General features: G+C 42.7%; 1 protein-coding gene across 1 annotated transcript in view; it reads left to right on the top strand.

Moving 5' to 3' along the window:
* Window positions 1-818: 818 nt before the first annotated feature.
* Window positions 819-24630, top strand: part of ZFYVE1 (zinc finger, FYVE domain containing 1) — a 23919-nt gene continuing 107 nt past the window's right edge. Inside the window, 12 exon segments of the mRNA XM_010012228.1 lie at window positions 819-1330; window positions 14475-14733; window positions 14736-14963; window positions 16885-17099; window positions 19298-19404; window positions 20358-20466; window positions 21002-21099; window positions 21205-21322; window positions 21690-21860; window positions 22611-22791; window positions 23302-23415; window positions 24488-24630. The exon segment at window positions 24488-24630 is cut by the window's right edge and continues 15 nt beyond it. Coding sequence (XP_010010530.1) covers window positions 833-1330; window positions 14475-14733; window positions 14736-14963; window positions 16885-17099; window positions 19298-19404; window positions 20358-20466; window positions 21002-21099; window positions 21205-21322; window positions 21690-21860; window positions 22611-22791; window positions 23302-23415; window positions 24488-24630 — 2241 coding nt within the window. The 5' untranslated portion in view covers window positions 819-832.

Raw genomic sequence — 24630 nt, 5'->3', positions numbered from 1 at the left:
GGTCCCGGGGGCTGCGGGGGGAACGGAGGGGGAGAGGATCCATTAGCCCGGGCGCGGTGGCGATCGCTATCCAGCGTCGCTAGAAGGAGCGCACAAAGAGAGCGGATTTTTGTTTATCTGGCGAAGCACATCAGGAAATTCCCAGCAAATAAATACTGTGAACTCTGAAGGAGGAGCTTAGCCGGGGAGTGAAAGCAGAGAATTTTCTAGTATTGACACAGTCCTCTGTGTGTGTGTGTGTGTGTGTGTGTGTGTGTGTGTGTGTGTGTGTGTGTGTGTGTGTGTGTGTGTGTGTGTGTGTGTGTGTGTGTGTGTGTGTGTGTGTGTGTGTGTGTGTGTGTGTGTGTGTGTGTGTGTGTGTGTGTGTGTGTGTACATGTATATGCACTTGTGCATTTCTAATGCCTTTTTTTTTGCCTCTGTGTCGCTAGCTGCCTTCCTCCAATCTCTGCTTCAGGGATATACTTGCCCTGTCTGCTGAAGTACACCAGACTGGGTGTTGTTCTTGTTGATGAAAACGTATTACATAGATAAGCACAGAAAGAATGTATACCAGCATTTGGGTATAACAATACATGAAACCAGCCACATTGTTTAAGTTTATTTTGGAGAAAGAAAACTTCATCTGTGCTTGACAAGACTTTTCCTGGGAGGTAGGTCAGTGTATGAATCTTACAGAAACATCTATTAATTATTTAAAATCAAGTACAGTCATCATTCCTGTTGTGATTGCTTCCCCTGTGGAAGTACTAAATTTGCAACTGACTTTTACACCTGTTATTGTTCAGAACAGAAACGGGAGGGAAAAAGCATTGCTTTAAAGGAATTTGAAGATGAGTGCTCACACACAAACTGTAGAGAAAGGACAGAACACGACACTCCTGTGCCAGGAAAGCTATGTTTGCAGTGGGACAGATGAAGCAATCTTTGAGTGTGATGAGTGCAGGAGCCTACAGTGCCAGCGTTGTGAAGAAGAGCTACATCAGCCAGAAAAGTTACGGAACCATGAACGGACCCGTATAAGACCAGGCCATGTCCCATTCTGTGACTTCTGCAAAGGTGCCAATGGGAACATAATGCATGCCAGTATGACGGGCTCAAGGCAGATAGCAGCAGTGAGGTGCCAGGTGTGCAAAATCAACCTCTGCGTGGAGTGTCAGAAGAGAACACATGCTGGGGGGAACAAAAGGAAGCACCCTGTCACCATCTACCATGCTGGCAGAGCCCAAGAGCGTGAAGAGGAGGAGGTGATGGATGAGGAGACCAAGAGAAGGAAGATGACAGAGAAAGTTGTGAGTTTTCTCTTGGTGGATGAAACTGAGGAGATTCAGGTAAGAACTTCTGTGGTTGAACAGCCAAGATCCTTTAGTTTCTATGTTTACAGGCTGCTGTGATGCATGAATTAATACTTGAAGTGTAACTGGCAGCAACAGTAACAAAATGAGGACAGCCAGTTAAGTGGCACTATGTATCTTGTGCGAAAAAGGCACAGTGCCTTGGAGTGGCCTTGCTCATGAGTTCCTCAGAAGGTCAAATTCACTAAAACCTGATGTGTGGCAAGAGCCTCTTCTAAGAGGCTTGATGAGCAAAGCCAGTGAAAGAATTGACTCTGTACTGAGACACACACAACTAAGATAAGAGCTGTCTGTGCAGGATGCTGATCATTCCTGAATAAAATCCTGCAAATGGGAGTGCTGGCAGCCAGTCTCCCACCGTATGACTAGGAGTGGGCACTGCACCAACCAGTGCTAATGCAAGCCTACAGCCCCCTGCTACCCTCCTTTAGCATTAGTAAATCCATCTGGTTTTCAGGAATGGGATAAAGTAGAAATAAGAGTCCAAAGTGTGCCATCCAAGTCCTCCAGACACCATGGTTAAGCTATTTTGCTTGTCACAAGTATTACTTCATGTTAGCCCCTTGGCGAAAGAAGGGGAGATTTGCCATCAGTTTGGGGTTGGTTTGCTGGTGATAATGATTTTAGAGAGGCATTATTTTAGAGAGTCTAGCATTCAGTATATGCAGTTAAGGAACTCTTCAGTTGGTCCTTGCATTTGGTGGGCGTAAGCACTTTACAATGTAAAAATACTTTACAAATGTAAAAACAGCAACATGAAAGTCGCAGAGCAGGTTAGTTACACAACTAAAAATTCAGCTTCATCTGGTTTCCAGGTTTGCATCGTTCGTGTTAAACCTCATTCAGGAGACACTGAGAGAAAATGTGTAGTCACCTGAAGACTCAATATGTGGTTGCTCTAATTTAATATTCATGCTACCAGCAGTAAAAAACCATTGTGATGATAATTCTGATTGCTGGTTGATTAGTTATTTGTATGCATCCTAGTAACAGTCAGCATGTCTGCCATGCCTTGCAAGGAAATGTGACTTAAGTATCTTGTATTTATTCTTTACAGCAGTGCATATGAATATATGCATAGTATATATACTAGTGTAATTAACTATGGCATAGAATAGATGCAGGATAACATTCTAGTCACTTCAGGTGTACTGACTGGCAAATTCTCATGGCTTTTGGAGGGGAAAGGAGGGAAAAGATCATAGACCTTATGATGCACTGACACGGAAAACACACTATGCAGGATATTAGTGACTGTAAACTGAGTGATTGAATTTCATGTTTAGTAGCAGTCCTAAGTTTGTGTGCCTCCCCAAGCACATGTGCATGTCTTTAGAATGTGTGGCAGATGCAACTACTGCTTTAAGATGCAGACTTTGCAATAATCTTCATCTAGCCTCTGGAGCAAGGTCTGAAATGCCTTAGAACGGGGCTCTCCTGAAAACTTGCTCATGAGCTGTGGCTGTGTGTGGTTGTACCAGTTTAAGTTACCTTTATATTCATGAGTCTGTAAGCCTTGTTGAGGTAGACTTTTGCCTGCCCCATGCAAGCAAGTGCATGGCTGTTTAATGTCATGGGTGATAAAGCCAACTTCCTTATTGGGACAGCAGTGGTTCTTTATCAGATTGTAGCAATTTGATCAGAACAAGGTTGAAAAAGATCTCTAAAAATGGACTTGCTTTAGTATCAAGAGGCTGAATCAGAGCTCTTCCATCTGGAGTGATCTTTTCGTCATAGCTGAGTACTTTTGTGACATCTCACAGCCAGTATCAAAGCAGTTTGAGAATTTTCAATTAAAATATTTTCTAGGAGCTGGAACTTGAAGAGTGCTTGTTATAACAGTGATGTTTCTGCTGGTGAGCATGAGGAACTTTATTTAGAGAGGGCTGTCAGATGACTAGCGAGCTCTGAAGGCATCATCTGCTCTTGATAATACTGAACAGCCAGTTTAGCTATAGGAAAGTGATTCTCAGTCTTTTCTTCTGTGCTTGTCCTTAGCAAGATTATTGCTGATTACTTGGGAAGAAATCCTTAGAATGTTCTTTATTTAAACCAACTTTTTGTCTAAAAATGCCAAAACAATAATAAACTCAAATGTGTAGATTCAGGGTTTGAGGGTGTGTGGCTTGAGCAGACAGGAGGAGGATTTATCAGAATTAGAATCTAGCTGTCTTTAACCATCTGCTTTCTGACCTTTGGAACTTGATTAGTTAACAAATCAGTAGTTTCCTCCCTTTTTCCTATCAGAGTTAGATTCTGCCATAGCAATGTCAAAAGATACTACTTCAGAATTACACAGAACTAGTTATGCTGCTACATGACACTGACATGGTGGATCAGGACACTCTCTGATGTATATGTGTTTACAAACCACTAACTTCAAAGTGGTTCAGTGAGATGGGAACACAAGGCAAAGATTTCTTTTTCAGTTTCGTTTGGAATTTGGGAGTTGTTAAGCTTAAGTGGTTATGTTTAATTTCATTTGTTCCTGTGGCTTCTTGGAGATGGTAGCTCTGAAACTGAAGGACATCTACAGCGTGTAAGTAACAACCAAGCTAGTTGCAGATGCAGAAACAATGTACATTAACCCATAATTCACTGTGAGGGTGGCACAAGTTGCCCAGAGAAGCTGTGGCTGCCCCATCCCTGGCAGTGTTCAAGGCCAGGTTGGATGGCACTTTGAGCAACCTGGTCTAGAGGAAGGTGTCCTGGCCCATGGCAGGGGTGTTGGAACTAGGTGACCTTTATGGTCCCTTCTAACCCAAACCATTCTATGATTCTGTGATAAGGAGCTATGCCTGAACAGATTAGCTTATCTGAGAGGTAATGATTCTCAGCATGGGCTCAGCACTGCACTGATACAGTTATGATGATGTTTCTGAGATCTGCATAATTGTCATTGTGCCATGTTGCACAGATAGGCTGGCCTGCTCAAAGCTTATGCACTTTGCAGACATAACCATAAGCTCAGAAAGCTGAGGCCTTCCTGTGCTTGTTTCAAATCCACTTGCTCAGGAAAGGTCCCATTTTAAAATACTACTTGTGAAGCAGTTGTTTGTAGAGAACTGATGGTAGCTTAAGTTCTTATCTGTGAAATGCAAGCTTCTCAGTGATGTTCATCATAACAGCACTGTATCTGACCACTTTGAAAAGAGGTTGGTTATCTCATGTTAAGAAAATGCTGTTAAATGTTAAATCCAAGTTCATACTACAAGTCTGTGGAAGAACCAGAGAGAGATTGTTCCTCATGGAATCCACCCCCAGCTTAGACTCCATCCTAAGTCCTCTTTCTCAGACTGTATTATGCAGTTTCTCTTCATACAGTATTAAACTTTTGGTCTTATCTATTGAATATCTAAAGCTGAGACTTCAATCAAATTGTTCTTGATAACTGCAGCATGTGTTTGTTAACTGGCTCTGGCATAGCCTGTCTCTGCTCATCTCTACTCAGAATGATACTGTGGGGATTACTTCCTCTGTCAATTGCTTCAGTCTTGTCACTGCTTTTGTGACATCTTCCACATCTCTTCTTTGCAATGTTAGACTCAAGCTGTGTGCCTTCTTTTTTTATGTGTGTAAATCCCCCAACCGGATCTCCCGGTCTGTTACGTCAAGATGTCAGCTTTCCTTTGTTATCTCTAACTGAATTTTCAAGCAAGCATAATTGTGCTGTCCCTAGTGCTGTCCCTTGCACACAGGAGGCACTTCCCTTAAGAACTTACGGAGTCAATTCGGTGTTCTTTTTAAAAAGTCCTCTATAGTTGCAGATCATGTTAAGAAAAAACACAGCAAAATCCAACAGTAAAAGCATGACTTGGGTTAGGATAGTTACTTGAAGTCCTGAGACTGTCTCACTGTCTCTTGAGCTTTTCCAGTCATCTGTATTGATCTTTTTCTCCTGTACTTTTTGCTGTTTCTGGAACAGTATCCATTTTTGCATTGTCTTTTTACAATACCTTTGTGATAGCATAAAGCAGAATTATGTATCAGTTGTACAGTGAACTCTATTTACTACTACTTCTGAAGCAGGGGAGAAGAAATGCTAACAACCCGTAAAACCAATTTGATATTTTTATCTTGGGGAACAGATGTTAAGAGTTCTTACCACAGGATCAGGACTCGGTTGTAGAGTCACTGGTGGTTTCTATGATAACATTTGACCAAAGCCCTAATTAAGAACTCAGCACATATGTTTAATAGAAGCAGAGAAAGTCTTTCATTGACCCCCGAAGGCAGGGGACATGCTTGATTGCTATTAGTCTGCATTAAAAAGTTCACTGATCTTTGACCAGAAATTAGCTCTGTCACAAGAAATTACCCAAACTCTGGGTTCCAAAGAAAAATAAAAGGTACTGACTTTGTAGCCTGTTTTAGTAAGGACATGGGAAGAAAAAGAAGTTTTTCCTCTAGCTAGTCACAAAAATAATATCCCCAGCAGTATAATTTTATGTGGGAGAAAGGAGCACATATTTACTATTAGGCCTCCCATGAGGCATCCACTATGAGGTCCTTTTCTTCAGTTAGCAGAGTCTTTTTGTTTTTCCAATAGGTATCACAGTTTCCTAAATGCAGCCCCATTCCTAGAGTTCTTTTTATTCCTTCTAGCAGGGTTAGACTCCTAAAGGATTAAGCTCTTTCCCGCAGGAAATATTGACCAGGATCTATATAATGCTTTGCAGTCAGTTTAGATGACACAGAGTGACCCATAGCCCTTATTTAAATGCAGACCATTTTATACTACTGTAAAATACCCAGCTTCTAACATCGTAAGAGCCCATGTGTCCTCTTCTGTCCCCTCTTGTTAAAAAGTTACATATAGAGTGATAACTCCTTAAGGATGCTAGCAGCTTTGCTTTTCTCACTTCCACTGTAAGCCTGTTGATTTTCCCTTATTACTTACTGAGTTGAGCTCAGCCAAAGTGTAGGGATGAAAGAATGGAGAGTCACTAGGAATGCTTTTTCTAGTCAAATATTCTTTGTCAGTCAATGCAAGCTAATGTATGTCTCTTCCTAAGAGAAGTTCATAATCTCTTAGCTCTTTTAGCTTGCCTCTGTAGTAGAAAAGCATTTGTCTAGCAAACAGAACTAGTTCTTAACAACACTCGACTTGATGTTGGGGGAATGTTTGGTGTTCTTGTGTTTTAGGGTAACTCAGTCAGCTGTGTTTCTGGGAATTTTAGTCCATATCCTGTAAACTGAAGAGTCACAGCTGGTATATTTGTCTTGGATGGAAAGGAGGAAGAAGAAATGTAGAAGGAGCCAAGTTTTTTGGGTCAGTGTGATCTACTGGATGAGGATACATAATTTCTGCCTGTCATCACTGTTCCTGTGCTATTGATGAGTTTTCCTCTTTGTGCTTCAGAGAGGTTTTCTTGCCAAAGTGTTTTTGGGAGTTTGCTGTCTTACACTCTAGGAATTTTTCTCTTATTTTTTGGTAGCTTTTAGTATTCCTCCCATGCCAGTTTAGTGTAGGAGAGAGAACTGCAGAAGTGCACTGTTTTTGTGTCATTGGAATAAATCAGTAGAGAAACATCTTAGCAATTGCTGGTTAAGAGTGTTCTTTCTTCCACTGGACGTATACCAGTATTTTGAAGAGTATTTTTAGAAGATGGGAGAGCAGCCATGCATTCAACAAATGTACAGCTTGTTTAACAGTCTCAGGCTGACTCCTAGCTAATTTGAACATAGCCTTTCACAAATATTGCTTTTCCCTGGAACTGCTCTTGCACCTTCTTCATGGTGCAGTTCTCTTAGGCCATAATTAAAGTAAAATCTCTTGCTTGCTTCCTGTCTCTTTTGTCCATATGCTGAAATGTCTGCAGGTGTAGAAGCAAAGGAGAGCATATCACAAGTGAGAGAAGCTGATAGCAAGCCACTCTGGAATTACCCACTGTTTTCATTCGAGGAGTTCCTGAACTTAGTTCAGTTTCTGAACTAAATAGGGTTGGTGGGGATAAAGAGGCGTTCTAGTGCTTCCTCTGTTGTTCCCCTCTTTGCACTTATCCAGTGAGTCCTTTTGGGCTCCTGGGTGCTGCCAGCAGGAGCAGGATGTGAGTGCTTTGGGGTGCATTCAAGGAAGAAAAGGGAACTGGCAGCTTGCTGTCTCCAGCCCTTTTGTCCTTTCTACCTCCTCCACTTTCTTACTTCTGCAGGGATCACCAGAAGACAGATGTTGTTGCAGATACCTTTTACTTTTTTTACCTGGGTTGTTAATGCCTTGCTATAGGATTCTGTAAAAGTGGAAGTTTTGGAGTCCTTTGACCTGCCTGTCAAAACACCCTGCAATTGGGAAAATAACTAGAGTAACTGTTTTCTAGGAAGAGTGGAACTGTAAAACAAGTAAGTTTGTGAATGTCCCTCTTAACAAGGGCAGGAGTATGAAGTAGTGTCCATCCAGGTATTACAGTTACCCTTAGTGTTGAGGAAGGCTCATAGTTACAGCATGACTTGCTGTCTTCTGGGCAAGTCTCTTCACCGGGACATGGTCTCCGCTGCTACAGCTGTGACATCGGGGGGTGGTAATTGGTAGCTCTGTGGCCAGCACCCATGGGGGTGATGAAAGGATACTTAGGATACAGCATAATGATTTCAGCTTCATTTTTTACTGTTCTTTTTAAGAGTTAGATGACATTCTTAAATTAGTGTTATTTCTCCAGAAGTTGCATTTACCTTGAAGTCTTTATTAGTTCTGAGTTCTCGTGAAAGCAATTTTTCAGCTAGCAAATGGGTTAGTGTCTAGTCTTCTGCTTTCAGCAGTTTCATACAACTCAGCTGTCATCTACAAGGGTAACTCATCTGATAATAGCAACATTTCAGGCAATATTGCCTCCTGTGTTAGGAAGAAGTCCACTCAAATTGGATTACCTCTCATCCCCTTACTTTTTTTCCACTACTGTCTTAAAACCTTTGAAATAGGGTCTCTGTCTTTGGCTAGGGTTGTTAAGCAGGATTTAACTCATCTTTGCCTCCTTTCAGGAGAGTCTTGTAATAGGTAGACATGGGCCTCAGATACAGGCAGCCTCCACCCTTCATTGAGGAGACCTGTAGGTGCTGTTGAGACTCATTCTGTTAAGCTCTGTACAAACCAAACCCATGTAAATACTGTCCCCAAATTCCTTTGCCAGAGCTGTGGGAAGGAACAGGGTAAATTTGGTCTGAAAAAGACTCAGTTCAGGGACGCTGTTTTCATGGGTGTGTACAGAACATAATAGAACAAATCTCAACAGAACCCATAGGTGGTATTGCAGTGAAGGCAAATAAGGCACAAAAAAGTTGAGGTTAGCAAACACCCCTGATACAAATACTTTCTTTGGGTTGAGGAAGACCTGCACCCAGCATGGGGAATAAGGTCAAAACCAGGTGGAGATGAGGAGGACTGTTGGAACCTCACCTTAAATCCTTTGGGTGTGTTTGTCCCTTCCTTTATTTTGCCCTCCTCACATCCAGCATCAGGTCATTCAGTCTGGACTTGAGGTTCTGTAGGACTCTGATCCTGAAAATGCTGATGTCCACTGTCAGCTTGGCTGAAGTCTAGGAGATTACTGAGGACAATAATGATAAATGTATGAAAGTGTTTGCTGGGTCAGTGATTAATAACTTACTCCTGAATACCAGATTTTAACTACTGGTATGACATACACAATTTTACAAGCTAATCCATTGACAGAGCCCTTCTGGGAAAGCTCTCCCAAGCTACCAGAAAATGTTTACATAGTAAGAAGTAACCCTTTGAGCAGTAGAATTAATGAAGTCTAATTTCTGAGATGTCTACCTCCCATTATCCAGCAATTATCCACATCTGTCTTTTAGATAAGAACCAGTATATGTGCTATCATGCACAAGCCAGCATGCTTACTGGGTAGCAGGTATGGGCATGACTTCTCATCTTACTACTGTGCCTTGGTGGCAGTGTGGAGTGGATGACAAGGTTTTTTTCCTCAGAAAGGTTATTAGAGTCTTTCTTTTTTTACTCTGCTGTTTGTTTTCATCAAACTTCTCTATTAAATATGTCTGTATAATTGGGTTATGGATTTTAAGTTATGTTTCGAAGACTAAAGTAAAAGCATACATGACATTTTTATGGGAAGTCATGCAGAAGAAAAGGTACAGGAGGAAAACTAAGGTAGGAAACCAGAGCTGCTTGGACTTAAGATTCAGCCTTTATTCTTTTTGTGCACCTGCTTATAATCAAAATCTTCTCCCTTGTTTGGAGGCCTCTAAAAGCTTTGAGGGAGCGATGACCTCCTGAGGTCCCTTTCAGTCTGAATCTTGTGGAGAACAGGGTTTGAATTATGGTAGTCCAGGGCATCTCTCACAGCTCTATTGATGTCATAGGTTTCATAGTGAGCGTTTCTCTTCTTTCCAGGGAGATACCCCATCCTTTTCCTCATTTGGAAGCAAAAAACATTTGGGAATACCAACAAAAATTTCTGTTGAGGAAAAAGCAGGAAGTTTACAACTGCTTTTTTAGTAGGCTGTTGCACTTGAGTTGCTGGCTTAAGCCAGCTGCACTTCTTTGCACTCATGCACTGCTTTTCTGGGAGTGATTGTGAGGAGCTCTGCAGAGATGTGAATTTTGGTGGCACCACTGTACTGTGGTGCAGGTTATTCTCAGATTTGTCTTACAGGCTGTAGTTAAAGGAAGAAATCTGCTTTATAGGTTTCTCTCGTTTGTTTTCAGTGTACATTGAAATTCTGATGTAATGACCTAGGGCTTTAGGCATGCAACCATAAGACTCCTGAGTGAATCTCACTCTGGAGTGATCTGGAAATAGGAACTCAGTTTTTCAGAATTTAGGGTAGGAACTCCGTTTTTTAGAATTAAAACACATTGTTTCTCCATTCATTGAGAAATGTGTATCAAAAGATACTGTTGTGTGCCAGTTGTCAGACAAGCCTAATGACTCAAATTTAATTATTTATATGATGATACCTTTCTTGACTGCAGAAGATGTATTTTAGTTATTAAAATACTTTGTTAAAATCAAGGCAAGCAAAGGGTAAGACTTCAAAATGCAACAACAAAAGTACCAGTGTAAGTCAAAATGACAGTGTAAGACTAGCAAATGAAGGCACTCTGACTACTATGCCAAGCATGCTTAATCTTTGTTTTGAGCTATTGTGTCGTTGTGGCACAGCTCTGGCTTTGTGCATCGCTTCCATGAATATCAGCAAGCCTTAGAAGGTTTGTAAAGAGTTTTAAAAGGAGAAAGCTGTGGTAAAAATGTGTTTGTTTTGCCTGGAGGCAGATTTAAGGACATACCAGTACAGGTCATTGGAAACTTAGTTCTATGTTATGGGCTTGGTTTCTAAACTTTTAACATGTTACTGTTTTAATAACACTGTTTCCAAGAAATTCATAGACGGGAATGTCATTTTTAGCAGTTCTTGTTTCTTGTGTTTTCCTAAACAATTAGACATTTATTATGGCTTGGATCTAGGAAACTTGTTATGTTAGGTATAATAGATATCCAAGTATAGGTGACAGGGAGGCTTCAGATGTGAATGGCAGCATGGTATGTTTTTGTGTCTTCCTTAGAGAGGAATTTAGCTGTAAATTTCCTTGGTTTTCTTGCTGAAGACCTTCATCTTCAACTCAGCTCAACTCATGGAGTGACTGCAGTGGTGGGGCTGGATGACAGTTGCTAACAGAAATGTAGTTAAAACTATAAAAGGAGGCTAACCAGGATTCTAAACTTTGATGGAGTAAAAACTATTCTTTCTAGAAGAAAATCCTCTTCTAAGAGCTGTAACAAAAGTGTAAATAAGTCTCTGATACTAGAAATGTTAAAATAGAGAAGAGTCTGGAGAGGTTTCCCTCTTGTCTTAGACAGACAAAATTTTCATTCTTAATTGACATTGCAATGCAATTTAAGGAAAGTCTCGTATTTACCCTCTACTGTTCATGTCAGAGATGTGGAGCTCTTGGGCAGCATGGGAGTAGACACAGCTGTGGAAGCACGAATTCTTCACACATGCAGCAGAAGGTGGTACCCTGCAAATTTCTTTTTGATGAGAAGCAAAACAGAGAGGTTGGACTTGAGCCCAATGGGAATTAGTACTTCAACACGTATTACACACATGCTGACTTTAAATGTCTTAAACTTGCTCAAGGGAAATAAATTTAATTCTTGATATAGGGATGGTTGCGAGTGAGTGGTTCTTTGAGAGTACTGTCCTGTGCTAATCAGTGGTTAAAGAAGACAAGTGCACAAGAACAAGGAACATCCAGTGGCATACGAGATATTCAACAGAAGGGGTTTTTTTTCCTGGTTGTATTGGTTTGGAGATTTTTGGTTTTGTTTCTCCCCTCGCCCTGACATGGAATTTATTATAATAGGATGTTGCAGGATCCAAAACAATGTCTAGGTTCACGAAGGGCTTACCCTTTTAAAGGATAGGTCTACTGATTCTCTACCTGACATGAGCATCTATGTGCAACAACTGCTTGGGAAGGCCTTTGACATCTGACTCCTAAAAGCTGGTATAGCTTGCTAGAAAATGTTACTTGTTTCACGTCTTTCTCATTTGTTACCGAGTCCTGTAAGGCACAACATTGGATTAGCTGGATTTCAGTGCATTCTTGTGCTCCTGGGCAACTTGCTTGTCCCAATTGTTTCTGAGTTCTGTCCTGCAAGGAAGTCTGAAGGAGCCTACAGCCTTAGAAGGTGGTGATAGCTCAGTGCTTTGGGTGTCTGATTTGATATTCGGTGTAACTTTTCTGCTGAAGTGATCTGGATGATTGATCTGGAACCAAATTTTCTTCTGTCTGGCTCAGCAATCCAGTTCTTTTTCCCACAGTAAGTTGCCCTGGCATCAGCAGTTGTTAAAATACATTGAATGCAAAGAAGGCTGGTGGTGTGAACATTTGCATTAGCTCAGCTTGGGACGATTTCAGCTGCAGCAGAGTTTGTATGAGTTGTTTCTTATTGGCAGGAAGGCATTGCAAAACTATGCTTATCGCTGTTGTTGTCTGTGTCTTCTGACATTGCTGGCTCAGCCCCTTCCACAAACTCTCTGAAACAGATACCAGAAAAATAACCAGTGCTGCCTAAAAGACCTTATTTCTTAGTTGACTTGCCAATACTTAAGCAGTTATTTGAAGACTGTACAGGGAGTGCATAACCACTGACTCCAGCAAAAAGAGTGTCTGCCACCTTTATGGTAAGAAGTTTGAAAGCTGGGTGGTAAAACAGTCTGGAGAAGAAGTTATAATATCCCTTTTTGCTTACATACGCATAACATTATTACATTATCAAATCTGTGAATGCTTTTAGGAGTTATCCCATGAACCAGGAACTTCTTTTCATTCACAGACACATCTCCAGAGACACCAAAAGAAATTTCATCTGTCATCTAAACTACCTTCTGATGATAAGTTAATAATCACAGCTACCAAAAAAGACAACCCTTTCTTGTGCACTTGTAACTTGAGAGAATCTTGATGGTCTCCCACAGAGCACAGAAAAGATCCTGTTGATAGCATTTTGATTTGTTTCCTGTTTTCTTCCAGACTGTGAGGCTGCCTTGAGTGCTTTGAGTCTGTGAGAAGCTACTGCAGCTCCAAATCCTGTTTTTCTTTCTGAATGTTCCCAACCACAATCTGGCATGCTGTTTTGGTGGTTTGTTTTTTTTATTTATTTATTTTTTATTCTTTGGCACACTGGCTGTTTTTTATTTTCCTTCAAAGTCTATCTGCTGCTGATAGATTCAGCCAGAGCAAACGGAGCTGGCTGAGCCTTAAACTAATTTGCTGATCTAAGAATAAACTTGGTCAAAGAAACCTCATAGCTTCTGTGGATCGTGGATCGTAAGACCTTCCAACTGTACTCATGGCAGGGGGAAAAGAGCTAAGGAGCTTCCAGAAGTTGAGAACGAGTGAAAGCCCTGCTACTTTCAGCAGATGGAGATTCCTTGAGGAGGGAACCATGATGGAGGAGTGAATTTAATCTTTCTCAAAAAGTGCCTCTGTCCTTTTCTTTCCTGTCATATAACATGTGGATAAAACCTGTTAGAAGAAGCAAGTGATAAACAACTGTAGGCAAAAGCATGAAACCTTTGAAAGCCAAGGCCATGATCTGCAACAAACCCATGGCAGGCTCTTGTACAGAGCCCTAACCTGTTTCATTGCTTGTTTATCTGTTCCCTGTTGCTCTAGTATCTGAACAGAAAATGCTCTATTCTCTAACCTAAATAGCATGATACTGATCACTCAATCTGTGTGAAGCCAAAGAGAAGTTACCTGCTGAAGGCTGTCTACTTTCTTTTGGGTTTGCCTGTATATGTTTTAGTTTGTTGGTTTTTTTGGGGGTTTTGGTTGTTTCTTTTTTGGTTCGGTTTGGTTTTTGGGTTTTTTGGGGGGTTTTTCTGGGGTTTTTGTTTTTGTTTTTTTTAATGAAAGCACAATATCATAAGTTGTGAAATGGGTCACTGGGGTAGTTGTGGCACTTCTGCAAAAGCCAGTTTGACCAGCTCTGACCACTTGGCTCCAGTGCACAACTTTCCTTTCTTCTTTTCTGCCCCTCCTTCCAGCTAAAGGACCTATCAGCTGGAGAGCAGTGGGAGCAGGACAGGCTTTGTCTGGGAGCCCCTGGCTCTGGATAGGTGCAGTACAGCTATATGGAGGAGCTGCTGCTTCCTAAATCGAGGGAGAGGCTCAGCCTGTGTGGATGAGGCAAGCTAAGGTGACAAAAGAACTCCTCTGTTTTGCTTGCCAGGAGACCAGTTCTACTGAGAGTGTCTGCCATGCTCCAAGTAGCTGTTCTGGCAGACTTAGAAGTAGGTTTGTGCTCCCTTCTCTGAAAGGACTGCCTCAGGGAATGGGGTGAGGTACAAAAGGTTTCACTATACAGGTAATTGAAGTGAGGCATCACTTCCAAAACAGTTGCATGATGGAATAGCCTAGGTCCCATTGATGTGTAGGTTATGAAACTGCTTTGTAGAATTTTGCTTTGAAAGTGTTGGTGCTTCCAAAACTTATGATGAAATCCAAACAGGAATTAATCAGTCTCATTCATTTTATGACTCCTGAAACAAGCTGTGTTCAGTGTTGTCTGCTCCAATTGCATAGTTATAATATTTTTCTTTTTTCATTTTTTTTTTTTTTTTTTTTTTTTGGAAGGTAAGAAATGAAGAAGATTTTATTAAGAAACTGGACTGCAGTCCTGACCAGCATCTAAAGGTCGTGTCCATCTTTGGGAACACGGGGGATGGCAAGTCCCACACCCTTAACCACACTTTCTTCTATGGCCGGGAAGTCTTCAAGACGTCTCCAGCCCAAGAGTCTTGCACAGTTGGAGTCTGGGCAGCCTATGACCCTGTCTGCAAAGTGGTGGTAATTGATACAGAGGGCCTCCTGGGGGCCACTGTGAACCTGAGCCAGATAAGGTCCTGGCCATCTCTGACCTCATCATCTACCGTACTCGTGCCGACAGGCTCCACAATGATCTCTTCAAATTCCTTGGTGATGCCTCGGAGGCTTATTTAAAACATTTCACCAAGGAGCTAAAAGCTACCACAGCCCGTTGTGGCCTCGATGTTCCTCTGTCAACTTTGGGTCCAGGTGTCATCATCTTTCATGAGACCGTGTACACCAAGCTACTGGGCTCTGGTGAGTAGGCAGAATTACAGTGTGCTAACTACTAGCTATAGATTGTTAGGTTGCATTGAATACTCAGTGTTCTTTACTACCGTGTAAAAGACAGGGATTGGGTTTTGCTCTCACTTGTTCCAATTGGGAGCCAGGCTATGGAAATAGCAGAGCATTCCCTGATGGTGATCTGACTACCCCAGATCAACTAGAATAATGCTCTTAGCGAGATGGACATCAGCACTGACGAGTCATGATGGGAGTTCTGCCAGCCATGGGAGGGGTCATCCTACAGGATTATGATTATTGGTGGTATGGCAGATGAAGGTGAAAACTGAGACACCCTGGGATTTTGGCTGGGATACGTAGTATCCTGTTGCAAGAAAACTAAAATAAAACTCTATATAGAAACTAGGATGAGCGAGAATAATGAAATTGATGATACTTACAGTGCTTTTGCTCTACTCTCTTAAATTCTGCGGACCAGCATTGTTCTGAGGCTTACATGAAGTTGGGACTGAGGTTGTGGTGGCACAGAACTGATGGTTTGACAGCACTTTTCTCTGCATGAATATCTGATATAGCCAAAGTAGTAGGCCTGGCACACTATTATTCCTTTTGCTTTCAGTTTTCTTCACCAGTACTTTTAACTTGGCACCTGTCATATCAGATTTTGCATACTTAAATTGTATATTTTATTTGTATGTCTGAGTTCTGAAATGCTCTGCCCTAAGCAACTCACAGCACAACTCAATTTTGTCTATACAGGGACCTAAATTTCTTTTCCTGGCCCCATTTTTCAAAAGGCATGATGAAACCTTTCTTCATTCGGTCCATTTCTGATGCTTTGATGAGCAAAAGCCCTAATGAATTAGCCTGCAGTAACTGAGGCTCAGTCCTGCTGTCAGTGAACATCTGGGAGTCTTCTGCTGTGTAATAAATACCACAGCAGCTCCTTGCTGTCCCACACTCTCATTTTGGCTTTTCTTACCAGCGAAGTCCTGAGCTAGTAGAAGAACTTGTTCTTTCTGGTTATTATTAGAGTGACTTCTTAATTACTTTTAACTGACCTGCCAAGGTGGTTCCTTTTCTTACATGCCAATTTGCTGATGAGCAATGTGGAGTTTCGCATAGTAGTTGCAATTTACTGTTTCAGCAGGTCAGATCATAATGATAGTTGCACCTGTGTGCAAAGTCAGATGGGTAAATACATTTTTATGATCACTCCTGATCACAGTAGGAATAGGAAAGAAACCTCTCAGCATGTGGGTTTGCAGCAAGTTGTAACTATCCGTCTTGATGGACAATTGAGATGTGTGCTTGTATGGTTTTAGGGCAGGGAAGAAGGGGCCTGCCTTACTCTGAAATGTACAGCAGGTACTTGGAAGCAAGCAGAAGAATGTGGTCAGCTCTATGGGGTCTGACTGGATGTGACCAGTTCTTCACTGATCACATCAGCTCACTGAAGTGAGGTGACCTGATGTGCACAAAGGGTTGATAGGGGCTCAGTCTTCCTTGCAGCAGGGCTAGCATGGAGAATAAGCAGCCCATGGAAGGTTTGTGTCCTCCACTTACCAGGTGTTAGGACTGGTTATACCAGGTTATGGTCCGGTGAGAAGGGCTAAGAGGTGTGCTGCAATGGAGTTTCCTTATATTATGTCATAAACTGCTTCTTATTCTGGGTATCTGTGTATCCGAACTTAGATGGTTTTGGTTTTACTTTGTAGAACTTCATCTGGGAATCTAAGGCTGTGTAAACAAAAACTGCTTTTGGAAACAGTTTGTTTCTTTTCCCTCGTGTAAAATGTAACAGCTGCATTCCAGATGTATTAGAAGGTTTAATTAGGAAAATTAGCATTGTGCTGCATATGAAGCACTGTGCAATTTAAATATTATTTTAAAAAATCAGTTGTTTATATACACGCTGACACTCTGTACATAGATCATCCATCTGAGGTTCCTGAGAAGCTCATTCAGGATCGGTTTCGGAAGCTAAGCTGTTTTCCTGAGGCTTTCAGCTCAATCCACTACAAGGGAACAAGGACATACAATCCTCCAACAGATTTCTCTGGACTTAGGCGAGCTGTGGTGCAGCAGCTGGAGAACAATACCACTCGGTCACCTAGACAGCCTGGGGTTATCTACAAAGCACTAAAAGTAAGTGGAGAAGAGTTTGTCACAATCTTTATTTGTATCACTGTTACTGCTAACTGTCAGTTGTAGCTCATGGATGTAGAATATGTGAACCAGAGATGCAGACTTGCACATGTCTTGAGATAAAGACATTTTCCATGAAGATGACAGTTCTTGTGTAACAGCCATGTAGTTTTTTTACTTTAAAACAAACACCTTAGCAGAGACTCCGAAAAGCAAAATCAAAAAACTGTAACAGGAAGAAACTGACTGGGGAGGGGAAAAGTAACTGATGTGAGTGACAAGCACTTAATGACAGTGATTTACAAAGAGGAGTTATTGGTGGAATTCCTAAGGATGGCCTCAGGACAAGGGGAGGGAATGCAAGAGACTTGGAGGGAGTTAATGGCTGGCAAAACCTAGTCCTGATGGTGGTGTAACCCAAAGACCAGGAGACAAAAAGAGGAAGGAGATGTGTTGGTAGCTAGGAAACAAGGTGGGATCAAGCCAAATGATGTATCACTTCAGAGGTGCAGCATCAGATCAGAAGGCTGATAAGGAGAGAGCAGCTGGTGATTTTCTTAGAACATTCGCCTTGCTAGGATGTCAGAGAGGTTTTCGGATCTTCAAATTTGCAGTCTTCAACCTAGAAGTTTCCACACATTGCTACCACTACCTGATTAGCATTGTGTTTTCACTGGCCCGAAGAGCACAGCTCCCATTGGGGAGGGGCGGACAGAGCTGGGGCATATCTGCAGAAGGAGGTGGTGGTAGCAGTCTTCTGTGATGTTAGTCACAGCTGTTGGAACAGATAATTCCAGTTGCTCTGTATTTGGGGTAGCTGAAGCACAGAGGGAAATATGACGGTGGATGTACACAGTTCTTCCATTAGGATGCAGATAGGCAGCAAGAGGAAAACAGCTGAAGGGGTTAATTCCAGTTTAAGTTCTAGGACTTTATTGCAATAATTGCAGGATCATAGAATGGTTTGTGTTGGAAGGGACTTTAAAGATCATCTAGTTCCAACCCCCCTGCTATGGGCAGGGACACCTTCCAGTAGACAAGGTTGCTCCAAGGCCTGTCCAACCTGGCCTTGAACACTGCCAGGGATGGGGCAGCCACAGCTTCTCTGGGCAACCTGTTCCAGGGCCTCGCCACCCTCACAGGGAAGAATTTCTTCCTAATGTCTAATCTAAATCTATCCCCTGTCAGTTTAATGCCATTTCTCTTTGTCCTCTTGCTACTTGACCTTGTAAAAAGTCTCTCTCCGGATTTCTTGTCAGCCCCTTTAGGCACGGGAAGCTGCTCTAAGGTCTCCCTGGAGCCTTCTCTTCTCCAGACTGAACAAGCCCAGGTGTCTCAGCCTGTCTTTAGAGCAGAGCTGCTCCAGCCCTCTGGGCATCTTTGTGGCCTCATCTGGACTCGCTCCAACAGGTCCACATCCCTCTTGTGTTGGAGGTTCCAGAGCTGAATGCAGGACTACAGGGAGGGGTCTCACGAGAGCAGAGTAGAGGGGCAGAATCACCTCCCTTGATCTGCTGGGCACACTCCTTTTAATGCAGCCCAGCATACAATTGGCTTTCTGGGCTGTGAGCACACATTGCTGGGTTATGTTATGTTCTCATCAACCAACACCCCCAAGTCCTCCTCCTCAGGGGTGCTTTCAATCCATTCTCTGCCCAGCTTGTGTTTGTGCTTGGGATTGTCCCAACACAAGGGGCAGGACCTTGCACTTGACCTTGTTGAACTTCATGAGGTTTGCAATTGTTCAAGGGGCCAGAAAAAAGCTGAGGGCAGCACTTCTTTGCTGCAAAGGGGCAAAGCATGTGTCCTCTTGTACTGTGAGAAATGACTCTGTGGGTTTCATTCTAGAGGTTTCCAGAATGCCTTTTTAGCACCTGCTATTTTGGGCATGGGTTGTATGCATAGAGGTGGATACAATTTTCCACTATCCATTTCTACTATAAATTCAAAGTAGGGGCAGGAGGAGAAAAGTAAGTATTTTACAGACATTCAGGTCACTTCCATACAAGTGCAAGATTGTTGTCTTGCGTGGTTTCTAATCCTTGTCTTGGTTCCAGGTTAATAAGATACTTGTTAGCTGTGTGCTGTCTCTGCCTCTCCCTCCAGTGGAGCAACCCATGCCTTTGCTTGGAAAAGCTTTCATAAAATATCTGCATTGCTCTCAGTAACTTGCCACTTCACTCTCTTCTCTTCGACAGGCTCTAAGTGACCGATTCAGTGGGGAGATCCCTGATGACCAGATGGCTCACAGCTCTTTCTTTCCAGATGAATATTTCACATGCTCTTCTGTGTGCCTCAGCTGTGGGTAAGTAGATGAGAAATGCACCCTCATCCTTCTAAAAGATAGTGCTGCCCTGGCCTGCAGCCAGAGAATGTAGAGTTTCCGTGACATCTTGACATCTGACATCACCTATCATCAGCAAGTACTTCCAGGCAGAATGAGCTTGAAATTCCGCTTGTGTGAGCTGGACAGCTGTTACTGCTGCAGCCCAGCTGGATGCATGATCTTTGCCTACTCTTTTCTTGTGTGTGGCTACAAACCTGTTCTGCCCATATCTTTTCCCCGGTGCACACAGGACAGGATTCTGTTTAAAGAAATACTCTGAAATTTCCTGTCGTTATTTTTCCTGACATTTTTATTGCCTAAACAGTGTAATAATCCTAAAGCACACATCATGGACCTGAGTTGTGTTCAGTGTCTAGATCTGGGTGGAGCTCCAGGTTTGATTAGAGCTTGGCTTGTAGCTCTCTGGGAAGAGCCCCAAAATTGAGCCTGGAAGGGCAGTAGATGGCAGTCAGTGCTCTGAGCCTGTGAGGTACTATAGCAGCATGATGTTATGGCTGATTATGCTTCTAGAAACATTTTCTCTCAAATGTGATACTGTGCTATGTTCTTTCTCTTTTATGCTCATTAGAGAATTTCTAGCATCTCCTTGCAAAGGCTGCAGTGTTAACGGTGTCCTGGTCAATTTCAAAACTTGGGTAGTCCCTCCTAAAATTCTCTGTGAAACTTAAATTGGCTACAGCGATCATTTCCTGCACTGAACTGTTGTGTAGTGCTGCTTTTACTGGGAAACAGTTGCTCCACCTCCTTCCAAAGAACGTGTCTTTCAATGATTAGTGTTGTCATTGCTGTATGTGCAGTTGTGAAAATGCCTTGGGGTTATACATATGCAAGATAGTAACATAAATGAACTCTTGGTGACATCTGTCCAGTATCTAACAGCATCAACTGATGTTTTGCTTTTGCATATTCAGGTGTGGCTGCAAGAAGAGCATGAACCATGCAAAGGAAGGAATCCCTCATGAATCCAAAAGTCGATGCAGATACTCTCACCAGTATGATAATAGAGTCTACACTTGCAAGGTGAGCAGTGACGCAAGGATAAGAGCTGGAGAATGGCGAAGGAAATGATGGCCCAGTAAATGAGGAGTACCACAGACATTTTTTCAGATGAGAGAGGTGCTTATGGCCTTTACAAGAAATACTGATCTCCATTGAACTTGTATTTCTGCTTGGAGAGGTCATCACCTCTGCGTGCCAAGTGTCGTTTGCCAGCTGCTCTCAACCTGGGTGATGTTGACCTTCTACATACTTGATGTGATTATTCTTATTTGCTTATGCCCATTACTTGGTATTGGCCAATTTTTCTGAAGGATGTGTGCAGGAGACAGGAAAATCTTCAGCTACTATCATGGTTTTTATTGTAGGAATATTCTCCTGATGTCATTATTGGAAGTGGTTTTGATTTAGTTTTGCTTTAAATCAGTTCTGATGAGTGCTCTCCTTTGCTGTAGAGACCACTGTATTCCAGTTATACGCTTTATATGGCCAAACATCTGCAAGACCTGGAGCTTGGGATTCCCAAGAGGGAAGTTTTCATTGATCCTTTTTGTTACAGGCCTGTTATGAACGAGGGATGGAAGTCAGCGTGGTGCCAAAAACTTCTGCTTCCACTGACTCCCCTTGGCTGGGCCTTGCCAAGTATGCTTGGTCAGGGTGAGTTCTGCAGCCAAGAGCTCTCTGCTCACTGTTGTCTCTATGCTGCCTGGTGCACTGGACTTCCAGTATCTCACTGAGGTAACCCCTCTTTCTCTTCTACAGGTACGTGATTGAGTGTCCCAACTGTGGGGTGGTGTACCGTAGCCGACAGTACTGGTTTGGCAACCAAGATCCTGTGAACACTGTAGTGAGAACAGAAATTGAGCATGTCTGGCCAGGGGTAAGTCAGGTTATTGGGTAGTCCTTGTGTGTGTGTGTGCAGTCTTGCACATGTTTATGTTGGTTCTTCGGGACATTGATGGAGAAAATGGATTGGCTTTTGTTACATCTGGTTTCTCCTCTGCTAAGGTCTTCTGTCACCTTTTGGCTGTCTTGAAATAGCTAATTTGCCAGTGTATGAACACTTTGTGTGTTGTGTGAATGTTACACCATTAAAACCTACCCCTGTGTTTCATAGCAGGGCTGGTGAATTTTTTCTCCTGCTTGCCCTCCAGTTTAACAGGAGCAGTGTATTGCAGAGCCATCTGCATCTAAAAGAACAAGGTTCCCCTGTTTTTATTCTCAAATTAATATCAATTTCATTCCAGACTGATGGATTTCTGAAAGACAACAACAATGCAGCCCAGCGTTTGTTGGATGGCATGAATTTCATGGCACAATCTGTATCTGAACTTAGCCTGGGACCCACAAAAGCTGTGACCTCCTGGTTGACAGACCAGATTGCCCCAGCTTACTGGAGACCCAACTCTCAGATCCTGGTAAATAGCAGCTGCTTCAGAGAAAAGCTTTGCATAGCTAAAACCCCTTTTCCTCACCTTTTAAATAATTTGGTAGTTTGCAGAGTCCAAATGCTGTTTGGTTTATTGCAGCAAGCCCTTCTACAATTTTGAGAAAACTGAAATGCTTTCAGCTCTTCCCATTCTTGACATAGCCAGAGAAAGTAGGAACAGAGACTCTGCCCGGCTTTGCTAGAGACTCTTTCTCCCTACTTTCTGTGAGCACCTCTCCCAGCAGTATCATAGGAAATCCTGGCTTGCATTAATTTACTCCTCGAAGCAAAGAATCAACATCTTGAATCTGGCTACTGCAGTTGATAGTACTGGTTTTATAGGTGCAGAGATTAAACTCTGGTTTCATACCAGCTGCAAAAAGGTGGAAAGGATTCCCTATGTTTTGCAGGAAACAGATACTTCTTCAACAAAAACTTCTGAATTCTTACTCCCAAAAGATCAAATACTGTTTAGCTCTGCATGATGCAGTAATTATTTGTGATTGTGAAGGAAAGGATTGTAGCAGCCTATTGGCCTAACCACTGTACCTGTCTGAATCATTTCCCTAGGGTAAAGTTTGGGGGCTGGTAGCACCCAAGTCTATAGCTATAGACTTGTAACTATATTTTTCACAATTTCAGTCTGCATCTTGCCATCTTGCAGCAGATTCTGCTCTCTGTTTTTCTGATAAGGAAGATGAAACTTAACAGGTTTTTCCCTCTATTTTGTTCTGATTAGAGTTGTAATAAGTGCAACGCTCCTTTTAAAGATAATGACACGAAACATCACTGCCGGGCCTGTGGAGAGGGCTTCTGTGATGGCTGTTCTTCCAAGACCCGTCCAGTGCCTGAGCGAGGCTGGGGACCAGCACCAGTGCGTGTGTGTGATAACTGCTATGAAAACAGGGGCATCCAGTTAGGTAATGTTGATTTGACTGTGATAGAATTATCTCTGGGAAATAGTTAGTCTGAAGTCTTTGTCCCTGGCTTCTGGATCATAACCATTCCCACTGGGTGTAGGCAGTGTTGTTCAAAATGGGTTTTGGCATACAGATTTTAGTAGGGAAGCTCAAGAGCTCCATGTGTTTTGGCAGGAAGGTGCCCCTTTCAATGAGCTACCAGGTATCTGACCCCCTGATAACATTATTCTCTAACTGGATCTTTGTTTTTCCGGTACCTGCTGATGGTGTGGAGCTAGCAGCAGAGCAGGGATGCTGCTATTTCAGCAGACTATGTATTTTGTCCATTATTGCTGAAAAGAAAGTGAAAACTGCAATCCAGGATTGGGGGTGTGGGAGATAAAGGCTGAGGAGAGGCTCCAAGCTACCTGTTGGGTTTGCTGCTGTTTTTTTGATAATGTAAATTAACTGCAACTTGGCAGAACTTGTGCTGGCCTTAGGTGTTGAGCCCTCTACTCTTGTGTCATGCAGATGTGGCTGAGCTGCCTTCAGATGAGGAAGGTGGGACACTTATTGCCAGGAAGGTGGGGGAAGCTGTGCAGAACACTCTTGGAGCAGTGGTGACAGCCATGGACATTCCCTTAGGTGAGCTCTGTTCTCTTCTGGTGGATTTTTTAATTCTTCTTTTTGTCTAGAGGCATTTTTGTTTTCACAGAGCAAACCTTCTGATTAAACTTCAAGTGTTTGTGTGACAGGCTGGCACCTCTGCTGCACATACCTCTGCTGGTTGAGAGTTCTACAGCCCCCTGACTTCTCTCGCTTGATGTTTCCTCTTGGTTTTCAGCACTTTCCTCAGTTCACACCTTCTCTTTCCTCCCTGTTGTGCAAATCTGTGTGCACCAAGCTGTGAGTAATTCGTGCTCCCCTGATGCATCACTGCAGTGACCTGCCAGCTGGAGTTCCCTAAAGACTGGCTAATTAGGAAGAATTTTAGCAGGTTTGGTTTTCTTCCAGAGATGCTGAGTGCCTTTTAAGTGTGTTCATGGATACTGCTGGCACTTGGTGCTTCTGCAGGGGAGGGCTGAGAATGTGAAGCTGTCCAGGTTGGTAGTTATAGGAAAGTAACCAGTAAATGTGATCTTTAATGGTGAGCATTTGCTGCTTTTTCAGGTGCTGGGTAGCAGTGCAGGTATGTCAGTAAACACTTTGCATTTGAATCTTCTGTTGTCAGACTGGACTTCCTATTCATGGCACAGCTTTGGCTGCGGATGTCCTGCCATCGCCATTATGGGTGTTTTTTGTCCGACCCAGTGAAAGGCAGAATAAATCCATTTGTCAATTCAGACAGTACATGTGTTTCTGAATGTTTAGTTTGGTGACTCTGCTTTCTTGGCCACAGCTGAAACTGAAGGTAGGGAAAAGCAAGTGTTTCTCAGCCTCTAGAAGACTACGAGTAAGGTGAAAATGCCACCATTTAAGGAGAAACAATCTATTCCTTTGAAGAGAGGCAGAATACTGGAGAATGGTAGAACGGCCTAAAGAGCTACCTGTTGCACTAAAGTATTCTGTCAGTAGGTCTTTTCCCCTTAATGGCAGTGGTATGACTTGCAGGATGTGAGTGCTTTTACTGCAGTACATTCTTGACATGCCCATGTTCACAGATTATTTTCTTCTTCCTCTGTCTCATCCTCCCCAAACCTCACATCCTCCTCCATAGGTCTGGTAAAAGATGCTGCCCGACCTGCATACTGGGTACCAGACCATGAAATCCTGCACTGCCACAACTGCCGGAAGGAATTCAGTATCAAACTCTCCAAGCACCACTGTCGGGCCTGTGGCCAGGGATTCTGTGACGAATGC

Source organism: Nestor notabilis, unplaced genomic scaffold (assembly GCF_000696875.1).
Source record: "Nestor notabilis isolate BGI_N333 unplaced genomic scaffold, ASM69687v1 scaffold19903, whole genome shotgun sequence".
NCBI lineage: Eukaryota > Metazoa > Chordata > Aves > Psittaciformes > Psittacidae > Nestor > Nestor notabilis.
The sequence above is the reverse complement of the archived record's forward strand: the minus strand, read 5'-3'. Positions and strand labels throughout refer to the sequence as shown.